A 24,979-nucleotide genomic window follows, 5' to 3' on the forward strand; every position below is an offset into this window, starting at 1 on the left:
ATCTTTTTTTTTTTTTTTTTTTTTATTTTTCCTTCTGAAATGACTCTTGACAAGTATATTAACAAGTATGTAAAGATCAGTACAACATATTTTTGTTAGATGTCCTTCTTGAGTTAGTCGGCAGACGTATCGCATTTGTGTCCAATTAGTCCCGGCTTCGAGTTCAAATGGAGGAAAATTTCTCTCGGATGTAAGCCGAGAAGCGGTTTGGATTCCGCTTTAAACGATTTTTGCCAACCCTGGCCTGTACTGAGTACTTACAGACTATAGAATCAGTGGGCAACCACCCTTGACTAAGTAGTGTGTCATCTGTTTAACTGGTATATTATAACATTGAATATTTGTGTCAGTTTTAGTATCAATTTCGCGATACATAGAATTTATTCTATGGCTAAACTAGTTTTAGAATGAAGACAACCCACACAAGAAAGTTATGTTGGTTCACTTGTCATGAAATAACGAATATTTCCTCCTAGATCCTAGAACATTTGAATAGATTAACATCTTCAGCAGTATCTACTTTCATCACTACATTACAAACATATTTTTCTGGAAATTTCGAGAGTCGGAAAGAAACCTAAGGAGACTTTGCTCCCTCTTAAGAGCCTGAACTGAACACTGCAGGACATAGAGCAAGAAGCCAGAACTTGTGCACACATTGGAAAATGTTGCAATCGTAAGATAAAAGAGAGATGAATAGCGTATGGTTGAAAATTTAGGTGTGATTTTCAGTGGATATAGAAATCTAGCTGTTTAACTTCAAGACATGTACAGCTACTTATCTATATCTTAAATTTAATGCAGCAGTCTATACTGTAAGAGAGTTTTGGTTTTTGTTTTTCTATAAGGACAGCTGAGATATTAATTATAAATGTGTCATCTGAGCTGCAAAAACCGAAAATCATGCTTATTTTTTTAAAAATTTAGTTAATTTGACTACACAAGATTTCTGAGCACAAAATAGAACTTCTTGTAATCGTATTACTAATTGTCGGTTCGCGTATTACCAAAACTAGTATACATTTTAATGTATGCTTTTTTCAAATCGGATTTTGTGGACTTTCACCATTAATGAAAACTCTAAGTGAAATTAACTTCAGTTAATACGTTACTTGCTTCAGCATAACAAGAACAAAGTAGCCGTATACGGATGCCTCCAAAACAGACAGGAATACTTCGAGAGGTGATTCTACTTGCTATTATAAGATTAAAACATTCTTTGACCTTTTCTCCTCACGGGCTTCGTTTCTACGTAATAACTTTGAGGCTTTACACACGGTTTTTAACATCGTGTACCTTTAAAACCTGAAGAAATACAGACAATATTGAACACTCAATGCTTCAGAAAGTAACAATATCAGAAATCATTCGACTTCACTTAGCGTGTTCACCTCTGGTGGCTGAAGTTCGTAGTTCGATCCCAGTTTCCACCAAGTGGGCTTTGTGGTAGACAAACATTGTGTATGTAAGTTTTCTCGGTTTTTTTTTTTTTTTTTTCACTTTCGGACTTCCACCATAATCATCCAAATCATCGTGGATGGCGTATACGCCTTTTGTGCGGGAAACCTGAGTTAGATTCCCAAGTATACCCAACAGAGTATACTTGGCTATGTGGTTTAGATGCCACGTTAAGCTGTAGGTCTAAGTCTCATATAGCCGAAAGGGACGCTAAACTTAACACACAACCAATCAATCCATTAGCTTTTGTGCATAATCATTTCTACGCAGCACTGATGACACAATAAGCAATTAACACAATACCGACTTACCATGACATTCCCTTAGTATCCTCAGTAGGCAATCTAGGTAGAATTTTTCTTCCTCATCACCTTTGACGGTTCCAGTTGATTTAGTTTTACAATAAACAAACTAGTCGCATATTTTCTAAAGTGCTTCCCAATATACACTTTCCCCCATAGCAAAATATGACTGCATTGTGTGTACTCATCAACAGAGACGATGTTAGACGGCAAAGGAGGTGAGCGCCCAAGGTAGCATCGTCCTTCCCCGTGACATGCTGTACTGTAATATAGGTCAAGCAATATAAAACTATTACTTTTTGAATAATAATAATACAAAAATACTTCTCCCCAAAAGTATACCCTCCCCCTTCCGAAGAAATTAAAGCTAGCGTCGTCATTGTTCACCAACGGTAACAAAGAAAAAAATGAAATGAAATCTGAGTTTAACGTCCCGCTCAGCAGCGAGGCTATATGAGACGTGGACCTACTGATTAACGTGGAATCCGAACCACATGAGCTCCCGCCGGGAATCGAACCCGGGCTTTCCACGCCAAAGGCGCGTACGCTAACCGCTTAGCCACGGAGGAGCTCGTTGAGTTTTACGTCCAACAATTATGCCGGTTAGGCTAAAGGAGACGGTGATGATGAGTAATGAATGAAATAGTGAAATGAAGAAAGTGGGAGGAAACGGGAGAACCCCGAGGACACCCACGCACACGGTGTTTTGTCCACCACAACGTTCACTTGGCGGGGGCTGGGATCGAACCCGAGACCCCAAGCACCAGAGGTGAACGCTCTACAATTGAGCCACCGCGGCCCCCAACGGTAACAAAAGGTTTGTGAAAATGTTCATTCGTACTATATGAATTAGGCCTACATGCAGTTTCTACAAGGCTTCGCTTATTTTTGAAGTTACTCTCTACAGGGTCCGCGCATTTCAATGTTCGCTACAATTTGACTTTGGTTGGCCAAAAAACTTTAAACCAAATATTTATTTACAATCACTTGCAATAAGTCGGAACAACAAGGAAATTTTGAAGGCAGGTGTTTTTCGTCACCTTCTAGTTTCATCTGTTGGGTATACTCCACTTTCTAGACCCCAATAGCGCATGCAAGACGAATAACCTTCTTTCCAAACAGTTTCTCTCTCTCTCTCCCTCGGTGTCACATTATCACACACTGCCACATCTTCACGTAGGACTACAAATGATCTACTTATTAGTAATGATCATGTTAATTTGTGGTGTAATTTAAATAAACATATATATATAACGTAGCAGTTGGCACAAGAATGTAAAATATGAATCCATCTATCAGACAGTTAACACTTCTTTTACGTGAAAATCAAGCTACGGAACAGGAAAGTGACCGATAGTCAGCTAGGTATCGACATGAATCTGAATAACAATAATAATAAAATTATTTTTGTATGCTCTCTGACCCGACTTTCATTTTAGAGATGAGGGTTTCTATTAAGTTTTAATAACATTATCATACTTCAAATACTGATTCAATATGTATGTGGATCCGAATCCAGAACCGAGAATCGGGTAACTTAATCCTGTACTGAGAATTAATTTATTTTTATTATTACTGAAACAAGGTTACTAGTAGGCTTATTTCATTTACAAATATGTATCCTATAGCATCTATTAACAAATATATAAAATTTATAGTTTTACGTTCCATGTTTAGACATTGTAGGCTAAAGAGACTGAGGAGTAATAAAAGTGAATGATCATTAAATAACTGGTGGAATAGAAATGTGGGAGAAACAATTACTTCACGAAAACCCACTGACACAATGCTGTCCACCACGAACTCACTTGATTGAACATCGTACCCGAGGTGAACGCTCTACACTGATACACCATGTGCCCTAATGAAAAACTGGAATTAAGAAGTTTTTATAGCTTGACACTTGCTGGGGTGTGGATACAATATAGACACACAGCTTCCTGTTTCCCAAACCTTCATGAATTTTACGCCTGATAGTCTCGCTATTGATACCGAATATTTTCCGGAGGCTCAGATGATTACAGTCAGTATGGTTCGTACAGTCCACAGTTGTGTCGTCCAAAGGATCTCGACCCTCAAAAATTAAGTGTTTATAATACCCAAATGTGCTTGATCTGAATCTAATCCGTGATGCTTCATGCCCGTAAACATTCTGTAGCAAGCCATGGTTTTCCGTAGTTGATCTTCCCAGTTTTCAGAGAACTTTATTCTCTCTGCTGCACCTGAAAACACAATCGAGCCACTGCGAAGTGTGTAGTACTGTTGAACCCCACTGCTCGACTGCTAGCCAAAGCGAGTTAACACTTTCTTCAGTTAAGCAACAAATCTGCACGTGTATATCTCTGTTTTCGCGATAGACCGCTTCTCTCTGGCTTCAAAACTTTCAACGCGGGACCTTTATTACCGCACTGTATATCATGTCTCCTTTTCTTTTGTTCATCCGAAATACTTTTCTTTCCTCATTTTCGAAGTTCTCTGGATATAATGGTTACAGTGTTCCTAGTCAATAGTTTGATCGGTCCTGCGCGACGGGCCTCGACTGACTCGGCTAGGATATCCAGTATACGTAAAGATATAACGCGTAAACCGAGACCGACCTATTATCGATGTATAAGCAGAAAGGTAATAGTCGTATAAACAAACTGACCTCCTTTACACCTTCGCCTCAATAACTTGGTCCCAAGGTGGGAAAAAAATCATGATTACAAAAAAAATTGTCTTTTTTATAAATCAAATCTTTCTTCTCGTATAATAAGTCGCGAACTGAAGAAAAAACATTAGGAATTAGTATTAAAATTTAATTATGCCATTTAAGTGAAAGTATTATAGTTTAATTTTGAATTAATCCTCAATCGTTAGCCTATTTCAATCCAAACAATGTCTCTTAAGAATTAAGGAAAAAGTACAGCAACGTTTATCAACATGACACTTTTCTTCTCATGGAAGTTACTAGTATTTGGCAGGGCCTATTTTTAAACAATCGGAACTAGCTAGGGGGACGAAATACATATACAGTACATAAATTTCCCTAAAATGAACTAATTAATTCTATGGCCTATGGAACCTGGAGGTTCAATGCCGCGCTCACAAAAGTTCTCCACTGATTTCTATCCTTAGCTAACTGGATCCAGTTTGCTAATTTGTATTCCTATTTCTACAAGATGCATTTTAATATTGTCCTCCTATCTGCGCCTAAGTCTTCCTAATGGTCGTTTTCCGATTAATTTCCAATTAAAAATTTGAAAGCCTTCCTAATTTCTTCCTCCCTGACTACATGATATGCCCACCTGAGTCTCCTACACTTGATGACCCTAACAATGTTTGGTAAACCGTATAAATTATGTAGTTCATCGTTATGAAATTTCCGCTATTCCCGTTCCTCTTGAGTCCGAATATTCGTCTCCGGATTTTGTTCTCAGATATTATCAGTCTATGTTCTTCCTTGATAGTAAGCGACCATGTTTCGCAACCATACAGAACAACAGGCATGATTATCGTATTATATATTTTAAGCTTCAAATTTCTCGATAGAATTCGCGACAAGAAATTTTGAGCTGAATAATAACACGAATTCCCCAGTTTTAGTCGACATTTAATTTCTTCGTGAATATCGTTTTCGTCTATTAATATTGATCCTAGATATTTGAAAGTATTCACTTTATCAAAAGTATTATTCGATATATTAACGCATTCAAGATTTGCCGCATTACGATCCCGAGCAACTTCTATGAATTTAGTACATAAATTTAGCCTTAAGTTTTAAACTTATTATTTTGTTTTGGAAAGGGGATCTGACGCCCTCTAAATATGCTCCTATTATCTGGAAACAAACAAATAGGCGTGGACACAAAAGAATTTCCGTCTCAAATGTCCGTGGTGAATTCCCCGTTGGAATTTTTAAAAATTCTATGTTACGAAGAGAAGAAAGCAGGATTTCCCCGTTACCCGTTCAAAATGGGATTTTCCCTAATCATCCTCTGCATGATACTCGTTTTCATACTCTGCTTCCATACATTTGAGTCTCATTGTATTATGATCGAAATCGAAATAACAGAACAGAAATGGGATTTTACTTATTTTCACTTAAAATAATTTATTTCGGAATTTGATTTAAATCAGAGTGATATAAATCAATCTACCCTGTTTGGTCCAATTTTACTTTACAGATTAGAATAATGGAGGCATATTGATACAATATTCTTCGTGTTAATAGCAACCTAATGCTTTCTACATCGCTATTATGTTGGGTCTCCCCACCACCTGTGTATAATAATATAATACACCTGCAAATTTATGTATCATAAAATGAATAACGAAAAAGGAATGTCTATTGTTCACTTTAGTACGTATGCTTGCAGAAGAGGATATGCTTCATGACTCAGCGGAGAGAACGGAAGACCAGAGTAAGCATAGGCAGACAAGTACTGACGGCTTAGGTGCGCACTAATGAAGTCATTTTAAGAATAAAAACGGGCAAAGTTCGTTCCGTTAGTACCCCGCTAAAATAAATAAAATGTAAAACATTTATCTGAATAATGAAACAATGATCATGTAATTATATTTCTGAACGAAAAACCTCAAAAATTGAAAGCAGAAATATCTAAAAAAGAAATTATTTGCACGTAGTGCAATCCAAAAAATTGTAACCCGAAATAACGTAATCCTTCCTATCTTAATTAGCATCCATCTTCCACAAAATATAATTAAAATACCACTATTTTAATATTCAAATAACCAACTGCAAGTCACGCACATTACGAATAGAACAACACACACATGAGTCATATACGTATATATAAATGACTCATAATATTGTAACTTCCCTCCTCGGACAAATACAAAGAAAAACCACGTGCTAACCGTATCCCGTAACCGAGTAGCTCTCACAATTACCACATAGGCAACACCGTCATACACACCGTACGACATTAAACATCAACCAATCACAATGCATAAAACCACGAATCATCACAGAAGTGTGCTAACAGCACCAACTCACTCTCAACAGAAACAAAGCATACTATCTCGAAACACATGTTGACTTGAGATGAAAGCATTCTCGGCGGAGTGAACGAAATAATACAAATTCAATGAATCAACTCAAAATTAACCTTTATACTGAAACTTATTTTAATACGAACAAGCTGACACAAGGACAACTAGTAAAAAGTTACTCTCCCGAAGTATGTATTCACTGGACAAAATATACCCACAAAATATGAGGAGCAAATAAAACAGTAGACATTAAGGGCGAAGATCTAAACCCTAACAGACTAAATAGCAATAATAATATCATTACAATAAATATTTGACTATGTTTGACAATTTAAAAATGACAACATAACACATCAACGTCATCGAATCATGTTCATAGCAATCCGCTTCAGAATAGCAACTAATAAACTACACCCCTAAAAACCTGCAGTACAAATATATGCCTAATCCTAACAGCGTTTTGTTTCCTTATACACAAGTTCCTCGTAAAAAAACATACATTAATTCTGTTCCTCTGTAATAGATGACTTACATGTTCTACGCAGATAGCTCTTTCCATATTAAAAATTCTGTGTCAATATGTAATCTTACATGTAAATGATGACGAAAAAAACCCTCTACTCGCATTCTAAATCTGCACCACAATTTTCTCCGTCAATCTCACACTTCCAAACGAATTATGAAATAACTTCCTTTGTGGAAGCGTACCTAGTACAGGTAATAAGTTGCCAATCGAAGTGGAAATATTGATAAGCTAGTAGAATTGTTGTAATTACCTTTCCGCCCCGAAACACTATATTTGCATCCTAAGGTCGATGCAGATTTATAGTACGGATATATATATACAAATTCATTTCGCATATACTTTTTTTTCGCTAAATTTATTATCTGTGCCAATTCTGGGGGTAACACTTGCACTAGTAAAAACTATTTTACAAAAAGCACTAACCAACGTGTACTAGGTTGTCAGTTAAAAGGACGAATGCATTTGAAAGAGTCACTGCAGGTACGCAGCATAGAGTTCGCGCAGCAACGCGTTCGTAGGGAACAGGCGCGTCAGCTACGGTGGATATACACTAGGGATGGCCACAAATTTCCGGTTCCGGCGAAACCGGTTCTCGGAGATCCGGTTTTCAGAACCGATTCTGGAACCGGGTTCGGACCTGGATCCGAAAACCCGGTTCCAGAACCGGATCTTAGGAACTGGTTCCAGATCTGGATATGAAAACCCGGTTCCAGATCCGGATCTTAGGAACCGGTTCCAGACCTGGATCCGAAAGCCCCCAAAGACCCGTAAAGGAGGCACAAAGTTCACCTTCAAAAATAATGCAAAGAGGACCATGCGCTTGTGTCTTCCCCGCCCAGACCCGCTTGTGCCCCCAGTGGGTGTTTAGCCAAATGAGTTGGCCAGTTTGCCTGTTTAGCCAATGAGTTTGCCCAGTTTATTTAGCCAAATGAGACAAGCTGCCGCCACCTGGGGGCCTGTCTGTCGCTTCCACCATTTCATCTAGCATACTGTTCACAGCTTGCCAGCAGCTCGCGTTTAGGTAGAGATAGTAACAAAGTTTCGGTTCCAGCGGAAAATTTTCCAGACCTGGATCCGAAGAACCGGTTGCAGACCTGGATCCGAAGAACCGGTTCTAGACCGGATCCGAAGAACCTGTTCCAGACCTGGATCCGAAAAACCGGTTCCGGAACCGGATCTTCTAGAACCGGATCCGTTCAGACCTGAAAACCGGTTCTACCAAGAACCGGTTCCGGCCATCCCTAATATACACATAAACGTAGACAGCGATAAACACTGTACATGGTTAAAAAAAAATGTATATGGTTACGTGCTGCATTACGTATTTGTGCGTTATTATGGACGTAACAGGTAATATCTCGATATGTTTTCGTTGCTTACACATTGCAGGTTAAGTGTTGTATCGCCAGACCAAGTTTAGAAAATTTATTGGGTGAACTGGAGAACTTATTTAGGTTTATGAATAACAGTGAATGGAAGTCAGGTGCGGGGAATAGTTTAAGCTATTAAGGTGATGGCTGTTGTAGCGTGTCTTTGATGTAAGCGGTAGTGTATGCCGAGGTGCAAGGGATTATATGGCGGAGAGATACACTTTATGATCTGGTGGCGGGAAAGGGAGTGCGAACATGGCGCATATATGTCACCGTCGTGAGCTATCGTGTTTCAGTTTTATAGAATTATACAAAAATAATGAGCCTGCAACCTGATCAACCTAACGTGCTATATGGTGGCCACTACAGTAGTGAATTCTTACAGGGTGCACAGAAACAGTGTGGTTACGCTTACAAGCGTAGCGTTACAAAGTATGAAATTATGACAAGTAATGTTAAAACTCGTATCACTGCCAAAATTCACTTGGTACTACGCTAATTTGCGCGTGTACCCACCGTCGCTGAAGCGCCTGCTCCCTTCGGACACCCCTGCACAGCCCACTGGTTTGGCCTTTCCCTCACTCGGTTAGATGCAATCGTGCTTATTAGTGGCTCCCTAACATAAGCTGTTCCGTATTTCTTGCACTGTGCTTTTCATGCCATAGATAGAAGAAGACAATCTAGCATAATTGACGTCCGGTCGTTTAGAGGGGCTGATTGTGACACTGATCACTACCTGGTAGTAGCGATAATACGGGAGAAATTATCGTTGAATAAAGGTAATATACAATATCCGAAAACGGAGAGATTTAATTTAAAGAAATTAGAAGAGAACCAGGTAAGAGAGGAATACCAGATTGAAGTTTCGAATAGATTCGCGGTGTTAGAAGACTCGGAGTGTACTAGTGTTGAGGATACTTGGATTGAAATTAGAAATAGCATTAAAAGTTCAGCAATAGAAAAATTGGGACACGCGGAAATACGTAGGAACAAACCATGGTTCGACCAAGAATGCATTAAACTAGCAGAGAAGAGAAAACAGGCAAAATTACGGTGGCTACAAAATCCGAATGAAACAACTACACAAAATTTCGCAGATATCAGGCGGGAAACTTCCAAAACTTTCAGAACAAAGAAACGGGATTTTTTGAAAGCTAAAATTAAGGAACTTGAAGATAATAGTAAAAATAAAAATATTCGGGACATGTATAAGGGGATCAGCGAATTTAAGAAAGGCTATCAACCTCGTGCTTATATATTAAAGAAACCTGACGGAACAGTTCTCATTGATACGGATAGCGTCTTAAATAGATGGAAAGATTTCTTTGACGATTTGCTGAAGACGCAGGCAAAAACTAATGTGCGTGGAGAAAAGGAGATACACACCGCAGAACCGTATATTCCAGAACCCAATCGAATGGAAGTGGAAGCCGCTATAAAGAAATTGAAGAAACACAAATCTCCGGGTGTAGATGAAATTCCGGCTGAGTTAATTTTAGCTGGAGGCGAAAAATTGTGGAACAAGATACACAAACTCATTCTCCTTATCTGGAACAAGGAAGAATTGCCACAAGAGTGGAAAGAATCAATCATTGTTCCAATTCACAAGAAAGGCGACAAAACTGACTGTAATAATTATCGAGGCATTTCTCTTCTGTCAACATCCTATAAAATCCTTTCAAATATTCTGTTAGCAAGATTGACCCCATACGCAGATGAAATTATTGGAGATTACCAGTGCGGATTTAGACGAAATCGATCAACTATCGACCAAATATTTACCATTCGCCAAATACTCGAAAAGAAGTGGGAATACAATACCCCGGCACATCAACTATTTATTGATTTTAGAAAGGCTTACGACTCGGTTAGGAGAGAAACATTATACAACGTTCTTACAGAACTTGGAATACCGAGAAAGCTAATTAGATTAATTAAGATATGTTTAAGTGAATCCCAAAGTAAAGTCCGGGTAGGAAAATTTTTGTCCACGAGCTTCCACGTCGAAAATGGCCTGAAACAAGGAGATGCGTTGTCGCCATTATTATTTAACTTTGTGCTAAAATACGCCATAAGGTAAATCAAAGATAGCAACCAGGGCCTAGAGTTGAACGGTATTCACCAGGTTATGGCATATGCTGATGATGTAAATTTAATAGGGGATGACAGGAGAACAGTAGAAATAAATGCAGAGATCTTATTAAACGCTTGCAGGGACATGGGTTTAGAAGTAAATGCAGAGAACATGGAGTGCGTCGGGACCGTAATACGGCAAATTGTGAAGGCGTTAAAATATTAAATAATGCTTTTGATAAAGTGGATACTTTCAAATATTTAGGATCAATATTAACAGGCGAAAATCATATCGAAGAAATTAAATGTCGACTAAAAGCAGGGAATTCGTGTTACTATTCGGTTCAAAATCTCTTGTTGTCGCGAATTCTGTCGAGGAATTTGAAGCTTAAAATATATAAAACGATAATCATGCCTGTTGTTCTGTATGGTTAGGGAAGAACATAGACTGAAAGTATTTGAGAACAGGATCCTGAGAAGAATATTCGGACCCAAGAGGAACGAGAATGGGGAATGGCGGAAGCTTCATAACGAGGAACTACATAGTTTATACGGTTTACCCAACATTGTTAGGGTCGTCAAGTCTAGGAGGCTTAGGTGGGCAGGTCATGTAGCTAGAATGGAAGAAAGTAGAAACGCTTTCAAAGTCTTGACTGGAAGACCAATCGGAAAACGACCATTAGGAAGACCTAGGCGCAGATGGGAGGACAATATTAAGATGGATCTCGCAGAGATAGGAATACAAAGTAGAAACTGGATGCAATTAGCTAAGGATAGAAGTCAGTGGAGAGCTTTTGTGAATGCGGCACTGAACCTCCGGGTTCCATAGGCCATAGAGTTAGTTAGTTAGTGCTTTTCATGCCATACTTCTGGACGGCGTACTGATATGCAAATACTAATCTTCTATTCCACATAGAAAAAGTTTACACCCCTTTCTTTGTAATGTAGCTGCCTTGTAACCTAACCTTATGTAACGTAATCTAACGTTACCAAATGTAGTATATTTGGCACTTTTTCGATTTTTACGGTACCGCAATACAGCACAATTGCCCACATTGGTGTTCTAACATAACATGACAGAATACTTACGTAAATTTCACAAATATAATAATCCTTTAAGTCTTAACACTTTAATGCCCGCACATCGTTGAGTAAGCACAATGACATCAGATACTTCACTTTGTATACTGTGATTAATGGTTAGCTTATGGACGAATCCATACTTTATAAGTTGGACTATGATTAATGGGTAAGAGTGCACTTTATACCTAAGTTTCATTGGAACCGATTCCTCGGGACAGTTCAGAGATCAATTGACAAAAATGATCCCATCGATTCCGAAGCAATCAAAAAATAAATTCAGGACAAGTTTTGCAGTCCACCTAGTAAGCAATCGTAATCAAACTTCGCACCAGCAAACTAAGATAAGAAACAACAATAGATTACGATTGCTAACCAAATGATCTACCAGAATCGCCAAGAATTTACTCTTCAATTGCTACGAACAATGGAAATATCCTTGAGAACTGACGCTAAACTATTCTGAGTAATCAATTCTGGTGAAACTGTGACTATTAATTTTGAGATCTAAATGGGGGGCTACGCCCCCCAAACCTCCCACTCAAGAATCAGTAAAAACAATAAATAATAAAATCACCACTATAAATCTAACGTAAGAAGGAAAAATGCAATAAAAAAGACTTCACTAATTATAAATCAATGCAGCATGAGGAAGAAAAATAAAATACATCTCACCAATAGCACAACCAGTAGCAACAGAAATGAAGCATCAAATTATCAGAATGGAAACTTACATTTAAATTCCTCGTAAATTAAATCACATATTCTCGATAGACTGCGTACCACCGACTATCCACTTCTGACTACGACGCATTCGACAGACATTAAATTTGCGTCTGTCGAACCAACTCTCGTCCATCTCAACTGTTACTACAATTGTCAATATTAATCAGTTCACACAATATCGGGAAACGATAGGAATTCACTTCAGCATCACAATCATATCTGAACACAAAAAAAAAAAAAACAAAATATTTCCAATCCTCCAATGCCACAACCAGTGACAAAATCACTTGTTCGGCATAAAATGCACTCTAACCGATTAATGTATTTCGATATAGATATAAATCTCACAGGTAAGAACCCTACATACTTCAATTATATATACACTAGTCTACGTATTAAACTATTATTATAAATATTACAGGTTTACTTTTGCCGCACCACTAGAAAGAACCCTTGAAAATCTATAATTTTTTCACTAATTTCCATCTAAATATCTCCAGAAGGCATTCCACTGGGCGACATCAAAATACCACACTCGATATATACAAAATTCAAGGGGGCCACAAGAAATAATTTTTGAAAAACTACAAATTCCTTTAGTATTTGCATATAAATATGGCTTTCGAATGCATATCTTAAAAACTAGTATAAAAATACAAACCAGCCTGTGCTAGGTGGCCATTAGAAAACGAATGCCATATAACTGAATGAGGACAGGGTGAGGCCAGTGGACCTGCACGATAGTGCAGGCATGGGTGTGAAGGAAGCAGGCGCGTCAGCGATAGTGTGTATGCGGATATGCGAGGGTAGTAAAATGAAGTGGGTTTTGGCTACGATAAGAGTTTCAATAGCACTTGGCATGCTTGCATACTAGTAACGCTCCACTTGTAAATATAAAACAGAAGTTATTTACATGTTGCAGAACTATATCGCTAGTGGCATACCCAAAGCCAATTTCCTTTCACTACCCTCGTTTATTATTATTATTTAACACTGTAGTTTTCGTGCTAGACTTTCAAAAGTTATATTTACACGCAAATTGTAAAAGAATTGTAAATTTTCATGAATTTCCTCTGGTGGCTTCCTTGCATTTTTTCAGAGCTCCTCCGTGGCTAAGCGGTTAGCGTACGCGCCTTTGGCGTGGGAGATCCGGGTTCGATTCGCGGCGGGAGCTCATGTGGTTCGGATTCCACGTTAATCAGTAGGTCCACGTCTCATATAGCCTCGCTGCTGAACGGGACGTTAAACTCAAAATCAACTCACCTCAACTTGCATTTTTTCTATGGTAACTGAGATAATAATGTCGCCCAGTGGAAATGTTTAGGAGACAATAAGAAGAAAATTAGTGAAATAATTATAAATTTTCACCCAAAGTAAACCAGTATGAAATTTTATCTGTAAATCTTCCAAAATGTGGTGGGCCGAAACTACACCTGCACCGTACACTGCACCGAATGTTGAGTAAATTTTAACAAATTGCGATCCGTACAATAAATAGGTACCGCTTTTGTCCGGCATTTATTCCGAAGTTGGACGTCCGCTTTCGCCACGTTTCTTTGCTATCATCTCCTTTCCACACTTTCTGCAACCACAATGCAACTGTTCGGTTACCTTGCGCCAAGTAGTTCCCTCCGCTCGCATAATAGTCCAATGTTTATAAGCGCTTATATATAACAAATAAACAGATTTTTCGAGATACTTAAATACACCCTGTTCCCAAAAGAATATACGTATTACGAAGAATTATCTTGTCCAAACTTTCGATCGCTGCGCCTCGGCTCGGCTATTGGAGAAACGAATACATAGTCTACTTTATATTAATAGCTGCTACATGTCAGTTGTCTTCTGTTTTGCTTAGTAACAGTCATATGTTTAAAATGGCTACTCCGCAGCAGAAATCATTTTGTGTTCTCGAGTTTGCGAAGTGCAATTCCGTGATTACAGTTCAAAGACGTTTCAGGTTGAGGTACCAAATTGATCCTCCGAATGAGTGGAACATTCGCAGATGGTATCGCCAATTTGTAGATACAGGATGTATATGTAAAGGAAAGAGTCCTGACCGCCCTCATGTTCCTGAAGAAAATGTTGCACGAATTCAAACTGCTTTCCAACGTAGTCCTTCAAAATCCACTGATCTTGCCAGTCAGCATTTACAAGTGCCAACAACAATTTGGCGCGTTTTGAGACGTCGGTTGGTTATGAAGCCGTACAAGTTACTGCTATTACAAGTTCTGCGTCCTGATGACAAACGCAAACGTGTGGCATTTTGTAACGAGATTGTGCATGCTATTGACAATGATAACACTTTTGCACAACCCATCGTGTTCAGTGATGAAGCGACCTTTCTTATTAGTGGTCAGGTAAACAAACAAAATGTTCGAACTTGGGACCTACAGAACGCACATGCAGTCATTGAACATGTAGGAGATTCCAAAGTCAATCCCGATTTGTACGATATCCCGATCATTTGTTTACGGCCCATTCTTCTTTAATGGAATCACAGTTAACAGGGGAAGGATCTAGATTACTGGTCCCCAAGGTAGATTAGTAGCTGGGTAGGTTTTTTTCTGTACTAAAGTTTATACATTTAACTTATACAGTATTGCCGAGAGAGCGTTAGCGAGTGAAGGCAGGTTAGAGCCCCGCAGGGCACGTTGATTTCTGTCTTTATTACTGCTCAATGGGAAGGGGTACCACTAATCTAGAACCTTGCCGTTTAGCAGTCAGCAGTAATTGTTGTTTCCGAGGCTGCACGAAGGCAACTTCATTTTTCAACAAGACGGGGCACGCCCTCATTGCAGTCGCCAAGTGCGTGACTATCTGAATGAAACTCTACCGAATCGTTGGATTGGTCGTAAAGGAGTTGGCGACTTAGCATGTCTCAACTACCCTCCGTGGTCATCGGATTTGACACTGTGATTCCTTCATGTGGGGTTTCGTTAAAGACGACGTTTATATACCACCACTCCTGCTTGCCCGAGTACGGGAGGAATTTGAGTATCGATGTGTTATTGTTCGTGTCGCTGATGGAGGACATATTGAACATGTAATGTGAATTTTGAACTTGAGAAGTTCGTAAATATGTGTGTAAAATTTCATATTCGTATTTCTAAAAGTTTAATAAATATATGCATTCGAAATACGTGTATTCTTTTTGAAACAGGGTGTATTATCAAGCACACAAACGATCAAATTATCCACATTTTCCCCGTAAATTTTAAAAATTTTGCTGGAAACGGACGTCCAACTTTGGAACTTGACCCTTTTGTTCTATAAATGTACGGTACTAAAGAACGTTAAGAGATATTACATTGTTTGGGTTAACTATACAATGCCCGCTCCAGCTGGAATACTCACCCAAAGAGAAACTTTTTATGAAAATGGATCAAAACTTCCCTAACCTTAAGCTAACCCGTTCCTGCCCCTGCCCTACTTATCTCTATCTTACTCTACCCTATCTTAACCTACTCTAGTACTGTATCCTTTTAAAGCGGACCTAATTATTGATGCGCATCTGAAGCGTGCATTATAAAGTTTATATATATATATATATATATATATATATATATATATATATATATATATATATATATATATATATATATATATATATATATATATATATATATATATATATATATATATATTAAAATATAATTTCTTTCACCGAAAACCCATGTATTTGTATCAATTTCTGTGGGGATAATTCATCAATTTCTACATGTATATTTATCTATATATAGAGGAGTTACAATATAGACAAAAGTTTATGGATCATTTCGGTATTATACTAAAATGACAAAAGGGAAATAACTCCCCAAGCCACACTACCACGTCATAGTGTGAAATCTGATATTACAGCGCGTACTAGCGTGGTTACATTCTATTCCTCAGTAAATCAAAACGTATATTTCTTCGTGCTCCTTTCTCAAAACTTACCTTAAATCCAGAATACCCGATATTAAATCAAAAACTGACGTTATATACTTTGTCCACGTCTTCCTATCCTTTCGCTGAGAATCCGAAAGTTCCTCGCGACCTACCTTCACTTAACAAATGTTGCAAGCTCTATGTTCAATAGGGTTAAACTCAGACTGTGAATAATTCCAGATAAATTTGGATAGCGAATTGAATATTATACTTATATGAGTACAAAATTTCAGGAGCCATATACGGCAAGGATAAACAAACAATTTCACTTCAAGAAAGCATTGGGAAAAATCCTGCAAAATGTGCGTCAATTCCACGCAAACTTTGCGATAATCGGAATAGCGATTATGCTCAGTCTTTGTTGCAGTACGCAGAATTTTACGAAGACAGGTAAGCAATGATCTCTTTGAGCAATATTACGAAACGGTTGAAGCCAACGCACCATCCAATTATCGTTTAGTATGTCAAATGAAAGAGACAAATAGATTAGAACGTGCTAATAGCCAGTCTTGGGAAGTAACGTAACGCAAGTAACGCGTTACTTTTTAAGTAACGTTTCCTAGTAATGCGTTACATATTTTCCAAAGTAACTGTAACGCTAACGCGTTGCAAATATTTAAGTAACGTACCTAGTTTGCGTTACTTTTTCTGCGTTACATTTCGAATAAGTAATTATAATATATGTATATATATATTTTTTTTTTTTCGGAAACAAATGTTTCTCTCTTGTAAGTGAATTTCTCAGAATGGTGAAATGGAGCATGAATTATGTCATTGACCGACAGTCAGTCACCGACATGCAGAGAAACAGATAGTAGTGCCACTTGCTGTTTTTGGAAGATGAGTACATCAGGAAAATCACATGTACTGATTGCAAACAGCTGTAAGGCTTTGTCATAGATTTTGACAGCTCCAAATCAATACATTCAGCGACTGAACTATAAGTGCAATGGTGGTCTATTTTACTTTGATTGGTGTTGTTTTTATAAAGATCTAGAACGAAAATATTTTACAGTTCGAATATTTGAAAGAATACTTTTTCTTAAAAGCTGAGAATGATGGTGGACAGAATTTAAAAGTAAAGTGTCTGAAGCAGGGGTAAAAGTGGATCTGAAAAGGTAAGGGGAAGCATGATGTCACGCCCTCTCCGTGCCAATCTTTGCCCATTGATATTTCTTTAGAAAGTGAGGGGACGCCACAGATATTTTCTGAAAGTAGAGGGACTGCGTCCGCGTGCGTTCCCCTCACTTTTATTCCTGCTCTGAAGTAAAGCGAGAAATATTTATCAACAGCTAGGGTGCCATAATTAACGATATACAGTAAGGGGTCAATATGAATAAACTGTGTTCTGATGAGCAGCTCTATCTTATTACTAGAAAGTAGTTTGTTGATGGTATTTAATATAGGAGTACTTTCAGATCAGTTTGCGTATCCTAGAGTCCAGTTTATTATAGAGTTTAGAGCAACTAGCTTTAAAAAGCATATATCGATTTCAGAGTTACTGGCAAGTTTTGATTCACCCCCAGTTCATGTGTTATTTTATTAGTTATAGTGCAATGTTGCTCTTTTATTTTTATTTTTACATAACAATCTATCTATCTATCTATCTATTCCATCTATCTATTAAAATGCTACAATAGCAATTAAAAGCGCCTGAGCTCCAACCTATAACTTTAGCTTTCAAATCTTTCATTTACGGTTATGTGTGATTTCACGTTTAATAGAGACAGACATTTTAAGTATTTGTACTTTAAATAGTCTAAATTAGTTAACTATATTTTTTTCATAAAGTTTGTTATATAAAATTATTGTTCAAAGCCTTTGTATTTTAATAAGTCTTCTCTAAAATCAATGGATGTGAGTTGTGCTTCCATCTTCCGAGTTCTTTTAAACTATGTTTATATGTTTGTGGTCAATCCTTTCGACAATGAGGTCTCGGAAACTACAGGCTCTAGAAAGATGCCGTTTTTACTGATCGATTGGAAATTTTGCGTAGATTGAAATTGAATATTTTAATTGAATATTTTATTAAAGAAACATGGCCATTATTTCATTATTACATTTTTTTAGGGTATGCTGGAAGCGTTGAAATTAGAAACAAAAACTAAAGCATCATGTCCTATTCGTTATACATTCCACCACCACAATGTTGTATATTGGGGTTGTATATGTTCCAGGCGTTTGTTCCATGGCCAAATAATAGTGAAAAAGGAAGGATAACCATTTCTCGAGTCTTAAGATAAATCTTTATTTTTTTGAGTGTTTTGCCCAATGAATACCATATATAACTGACATTATAATTAATTGTATATGTAATGTGTTTGCTTATTACATACTTCATGCAAGAAGAAAGAAAACACTGGTCATACATGAATTAGAAACTCCAACCGGAAGTAGGCACAAATCTTACAAACGGTGCGAGATATTGAGAAAAAATAATCGAAAAATCTTCTCTTTATGATACACCTTGCCGATTTTTTTTTATCAAGCCGTCTTTCACTTGTGTCTGTAAAGGGACATGTACATATGTTGTGAGGAATGAGGAGATTTATGCTCATATGCGAATGATGGGCTGTGTAGAGAGCGCAGGTTCAGCTAGTGTTATAATTAATTTACCAGTATAATAATAAGCAGTCATTGTTTTTTCTAACGCAGTATGGCATTTTAGTCAGTGTTAAATTATATGAAAATACCTGTCAAGTAAGAATTTGTTCTTGCGCCTACATAAAGAGATTTAGAACGTGCAGTATTACGTTTATGAAGTCAGCGAAGCACATCAAATTTCCAATAAAGTAACTGTCCACATGAAAGGATATAGCAACACTACTATTATCAACCTACAGTTCTAAATATTTACGATGATTGGGGAAATGGAAATGTGCAATAATAATAATAATAATAATAATAATAATAATAATAATAATAATAATAATAATAATAATAATACGAAAAATTGAAGTTATAAGATTTTTTTACATATTCAAAGTTTCGGACTTAAAAGCAACGCGATACTTTCGAAGTAGGTAACAGTTACTTTTTTGAGGCAAGTAACGTGTTACTAACGCGTTACATTTTCACAAGTAACTTACCCAACACTGCTCATAGCTAGGGTATCTTATTACGGGATTGCATCAGAGTGAGCTTTAGTTTGCAATAATCGGTGCAGCACTTACAATTGCTTGTTTCAACTTTTTGCGTTGAATTGCAGTCCGCAATATTTAACATGTACTGACACGGAACAAAGGCTTGGGTTTCACGTTAAGGATCTCAGAAAGAGAAGCCCCAGTAAATGTGATCTCTAAGTAGGCTAGTGTCATGTCCCATTAAAAATCAGCAGCTTTCTTAAACTAATCTTTAACAAAAGGTAAAGAAAATTTAGGGTAAAATTTATTACTTAATAAGGAAGATCATTGTCTAACTACTCAACAAATCATTTATGCATGCGCCATATATGTAACTAAATCAATAGTTACAAGTTAAAAATAACGCAAATACTATAACGAAACATAGTGTAATTGAAGACTGGGGCAAAAACAGGTTAAGTCCCAAACATGAAAATGTAAAGGAGGTAGCTTCCCAAGGGTTTCTCTTCGTCCGATTTTCTCCAAACTTAGCACATATATAGTGACCGAAATAAATCGACACGTATTTTTTGTTTCTTTCGGAAAAGAGGTTAAGGGGGATAAAGGCCCCATTTTCAAAAAAAGGCCCAATTGATTAAAAGGTCCAATTTAAAGAAACGAAACTTTGCCGATGCAAAGATGACTTCAATGTAGGAAATACGGGTTTTGTGGTTTTTGCGACAAAAGGGTTGCAAGGGCTATGGCCCTTTTCGAAATGACAAAGAACCCCGCAGAACCCTTACGGAAATTGGATTTCGGTGGAATTGCTTAAAACCATGTTATGTTGTACATATGGTGCTCCTGAGAAAAAGTCTCAATTAGCACAGCCACAAATTACTGACAGTTTGGCCACTACAGGGCCACTTTTTTGAAACCAGCCGAAGATAGTGATATTCTAGATTTCGATGAAAATGACTGAGACTGTGATATGTTGTAGATATTGAGATCCTGAGAAAAAGTCTTAATGGGAATAACCACCTATCACTAACCGTTTGGCCACTAGGAGGCAACTTTTAGGAAAGTAACAGAAGATAGTGATGACCTGGATTTCGGTGAAAATGACTGAAACCGTGATATGTTGTAGATATTGTCATCCTGAGAAAAAGACTCAATGGACATAACCACAAATCCCTAATCGTTTGGTCACTACAGGGCTACTTTCTTGATAACATCCGAGTATAGCGATGTTCTGGATTTCGGTAAGATTGAGTAAAACTAAGATATGTTGAAGATCTTCTCATCATGAGAAAAATTCTTAATAGACACAACCATCGAATTATGATTGTTTGGTCACTACAGGTCCAGGTTTTTTAAAACAGCTGGGTATAACGATATTTTTTGTTTCGGTGTAAATGAATGAAACTGTGATATGTTGTAGATGTCGTGACCATGAGAAAAATTGTCCAGCGCTTTCCAAAGTTTTCCTTTGTCCTGGAAGATGATCATCTAAATGTTGTCCGTGCTTAAATGATGTTGGCCGCTACTCTTCCCATACATTTTTCCGGTTGTGGGATCGGACTTTTCAGGGATTCATACAATTTCACCAAAATTCCGGAGTGTTCTTACCTTCTGCTGTTTTAAAATATGTGGCACAGTAGTTGTCAAATGGTCACTGATTGGTGGTTGTGTCCATTGAGATTTTTTCTCAGGATCACATCATCTACAACATATCACAGTTTCAAGCAATTTCACCGAAGTCCGGAAAAACGTTACCTCTTGTTCGGTTTAAAAGAGTGGCCAAACGCTCAGTGATGGATGGTTGTGATTCTTCAGACTTTTTCTCAGGATCAAAATATCTACAGCATATAACGGTTTTAAATATTTCCACCGAAATCCAGAATAAAGTTACCTTCTGCTGTTCTCAAAACTGTGGCCCTGTAGTGGCCAAACGGTCAGTGATTGGTGGTTGTGCCTGTTGAGACTTTTTCTCAGGATCAGAACATCTATCACAGTTTCAGCCATTTTCATCGAAATCCAGAATATCACTATCTTCGGCTGCTTTCAAAAAAATGGCCCTGTAGTGGCCAAACGATCAGTGATTAGGGTTATCCCCATTAAGGCTTTTTCTCATCATGACAATATCTACAACATATCACGGGTTAAGTTATTTTTACCGAAATCCAGAATATCGTTATCTTCGCCTGTTTTCAAAAAAGTGGCCCTGTAGTGGCCAAACGGTCAAGGACTTGTGGTTGTGCTCATTGAGATTTTTTCTCAGGAACACCATATCTACAACATACCATGGTTTTAAGCAATTCCACCGAAATCCAATTTCCATAAGGATTGTGCGGGATCCTTTCTCATTTCGAAGAGGGCCATGGCTCTTGCAACCCTTTTCTCGCAAAAACCACCAAACCCGTATTTCCTACATTGAAGTTATCTTTGCATCGGCAAAGTTTCGTTTCTTTAAATTGGACCTTTTAATCAATTGGGACTTTTTTTTTTTAAAATGGGGCCTTTATCCCCCTTAACCTCTTTTCCGAAAGAAACAAAAAATACGTGTCAATTTATTTCGGTCACTATATATGTGCTAAGTTTGGAGAAGAAATAGGGTTATTTCCTCAACTGTCTATTTCCCCAACTTTCCAGAAAGGTGTCATTTCCTCAAGTGCTTATCTTTCTTCTTAATCTGATGATCATTTACCAAAAGAAGAAGCACAACTGCTGAAATTCTTAACTAATACAAGAAAGAAGAGGGGTGATATTTCGCTGCTGGCTATTTGAGCTGTTGCAGGGTGTCAAATAAAATCATACTTTATCGAACAAAATTGCATATAATGTTACATGTTTTATATTAATCCAACTGAAAATGAACGTAAGGTATATCTGTAGAGTGTGAAATGTTTGTTTTACAATGAATTCGTTGAACTGTTCTTTAGAAACAAATCTCAAGGTAGAATCACTACAAGGATTTATTCTTTAAATCCGTTAAATCTAAAAGTGCTTTGTAAGGTATTGTGATATGGAACAAGTCACACGGACAATGAGAAGTTACATTAATCAATTGCCGAGTTTCTATTGACACTGTTAGAACCATGTTCCTCCAATATTTGTGGAATAAATTATATATTATTATCACTTGTGAAGGAAATGATCTATTTTAATTCAAACTTTAGTTCATTGGTCAAACTTGCTATTGACAGGTAAGCTTACTAGTAGTTATGTATAAGACCAAGTTAAAAGAGTGTAAGGTAAACAGTTTGCGCTGCTCTTTTCAATCGTGAGAACTTGGATTCAAATTTCAAGTCTTTGTATCCTGACTAAGCGGGCTAATTTTCTCATTCTTAACACGATGATACCTTCCTGGCCGGCTTGTCCCCAAATTTTCTTTTACTTGTTAATCTTTCAAACTGAAAAGACATTCTGGTTGTATCTGAAAGTGAAAGTAAATAAGTTTCCTTGAGCGCTTAAAACCTTGCACTCAGAAGAAACATTTATTTCTATTATTAAAATCGCTTATGTCTTCAGTGATTTGAAGCTGTAACTGTCGGGAACTTACAGTTGTGTCGTACCCCAAAAGTTCCATAATACCTATTTATTTGTTTAAATTTATTTTCATCATTTGAAAACACGACAAATTCTAATGAGATTAACAGTTTTCTTTTAAAAGCCATTCGACGTAGAATTGATGTTATTCTACATTTTTGAATACATCTAAAGTACGCAAAAGGCATTATTATGCTGTATAGAACATAGTGATCCAAAACAGTGCTATTCAACCTTTTTTCTCGGGTACCCCTAGACACAATTCGCCATTCAATTGTGTACTCCTGAAGCTGTTTAAAAGAAATTAAATCGAAATGAACTTATTACACTTAATGCACGTTTTGTTGATTAAAAAGGGGGACAAAGAGAGACCCAACAAAATGACAATCTGTGGGCCAATCAAAACACTATTTATAGGGGGATAAGTGCACATCCGAAAAAATTAACATGAGAAATTTAAAAATATGTGGGGAACATCCAGTTCTACTGAAGAGGATTTTCGCCTCACCCTCCCTGATAATTCGTACACTGAAGACAATGTTAAAAATTCAAAAACTAAAAGTAACTTTAGAACTAACCTGTTAATGAAATAACTGAGCTTGTTTCCGGAACGCCAACTACTCTATTCTTGGTCGAATCTTCGAGAGTGCGAGAATCAAAGCGGATTCTTGATTCAAGCAATTTCTGTTTCGTTTTTATTGATGTTTATGCAAAGAAACACTGTTCACACACACATGTTGATGGAATGGAAGAAGTTGTCAAGTAGCACTGTCACTAATTTCATTTTACTCTTTTCGAGCATAAATACAAAAGTCACAAATTTACAAGTTATCCAATTTCATTTGCAGTGAACTGTCAACGGACATTTCCAGCAGACCCCCAAAGGCAGCATTACGTATCCCCAGAAACATCTTCGTGTATCCCCAAGGTTACGCGTACCCCCGGTTAAATAGCACTAATCTAGAACATGGGAAGCACTAAGAAATAGAATAGTAAGAATTTTGATATGGTATATTTAGGTGCTAAGCATAACACGATAAATTTATGAGGTCATAACATTATTATTAAACATATAATAATAAATAGTTTATGGGTAGCAATCCTAGGGTTTTATTTACAGGAAATCTATCCTGTATCTCGTTCTGTCAACTAGACCAAAAGATCTTGTGATGCATGTACATTATTTGGTCAAAACAATGATAAATATTTTAAAAAATAATAGTGTGACTCAGTTTTATCAAGATCTGTATTACCAGTGTTCGAAGTGAAAAAAAAAAAAAGAGGCGGTATGTTTTATTATGATTTTGACTCAACATATCTGTTATTTATATATTGTCTTGATCACTGAAAAAACAGAGATGGTATGTCCTCATTACTGAAAAAACAGAGACGGTATGACATACCACCGTATACTGTCTCACTTCGACCACTATGCATTACCATATTGTTTTGTTTTCAATACTGGAGAATTTACTATAGTTTTCTTCAATACAGCTGTTTCGAATTATATTATACACAATCCAAGAAACTAATATGATTTACTGAGGCAATCGTGCGTATAGGACAATTTATTTTAAACAATATCGCCTGTAATTATTTATTGAGTGTTTAAAGAAACCTTTTATTTTGAATGGTTCAGATGCAGGGTTTTGCCTTCGTAATTCAAAAATGGGATACTGAAAACGTGGAAATTGCTATGATTGAAAAATGAAAATGAAATCTTTAAGTTTTACGTCCCACGGTTATGCCGGTTATGCCAAAGGAAACGGCGATGATGAGAGATTAGTGGAATGAAGAAAGTGGGAGGAAACGGGAGAACCGCAAGGAAACCCACGAGCACGGTGTTTGTCCACCACAAAGTCCACACGGCGCGAGCTGGGATCGAACCAGGGACTCCAAGGACCGGAGGTG

The 24,979-nt window shown here is 37.3% G+C and overlaps 1 protein-coding gene across 2 annotated transcripts in view; it reads right to left on the reverse strand.

Moving 5' to 3' along the window:
- Nucleotides 1–16,625, reverse strand: part of LOC145683914 (zinc finger protein 706-like) — a 65,377-nt gene extending 48,752 nt beyond the window's left edge. The window contains exons 1-2 of one of the 2 annotated variants that reach the window (XM_081755589.1): nt 16,470–16,617; nt 1,770–2,022 (exon numbers count right to left, since the gene is read on the reverse strand). In XM_081755589.1, coding sequence (XP_081611715.1) covers nt 1,770–1,772 — 3 coding nt within the window. In that variant the 5' untranslated portion in view covers nt 1,773–2,022; nt 16,470–16,617. Of the gene's footprint in view, nt 1–1,769; nt 2,023–16,469 lie in introns of both variants that reach the window. The other variant, XM_081755590.1, reaches the window with a different exon arrangement.
- Nucleotides 16,626–24,979: the final 8,354 nt, after the last annotated feature.

Source organism: Thermobia domestica, chromosome 4 (assembly GCF_964235325.1).
Source record: "Thermobia domestica chromosome 4, izTheDome1.hap1.1, whole genome shotgun sequence".
In the NCBI taxonomy this organism is placed as follows: Eukaryota; Metazoa; Arthropoda; class Insecta; order Zygentoma; family Lepismatidae; genus Thermobia; species Thermobia domestica.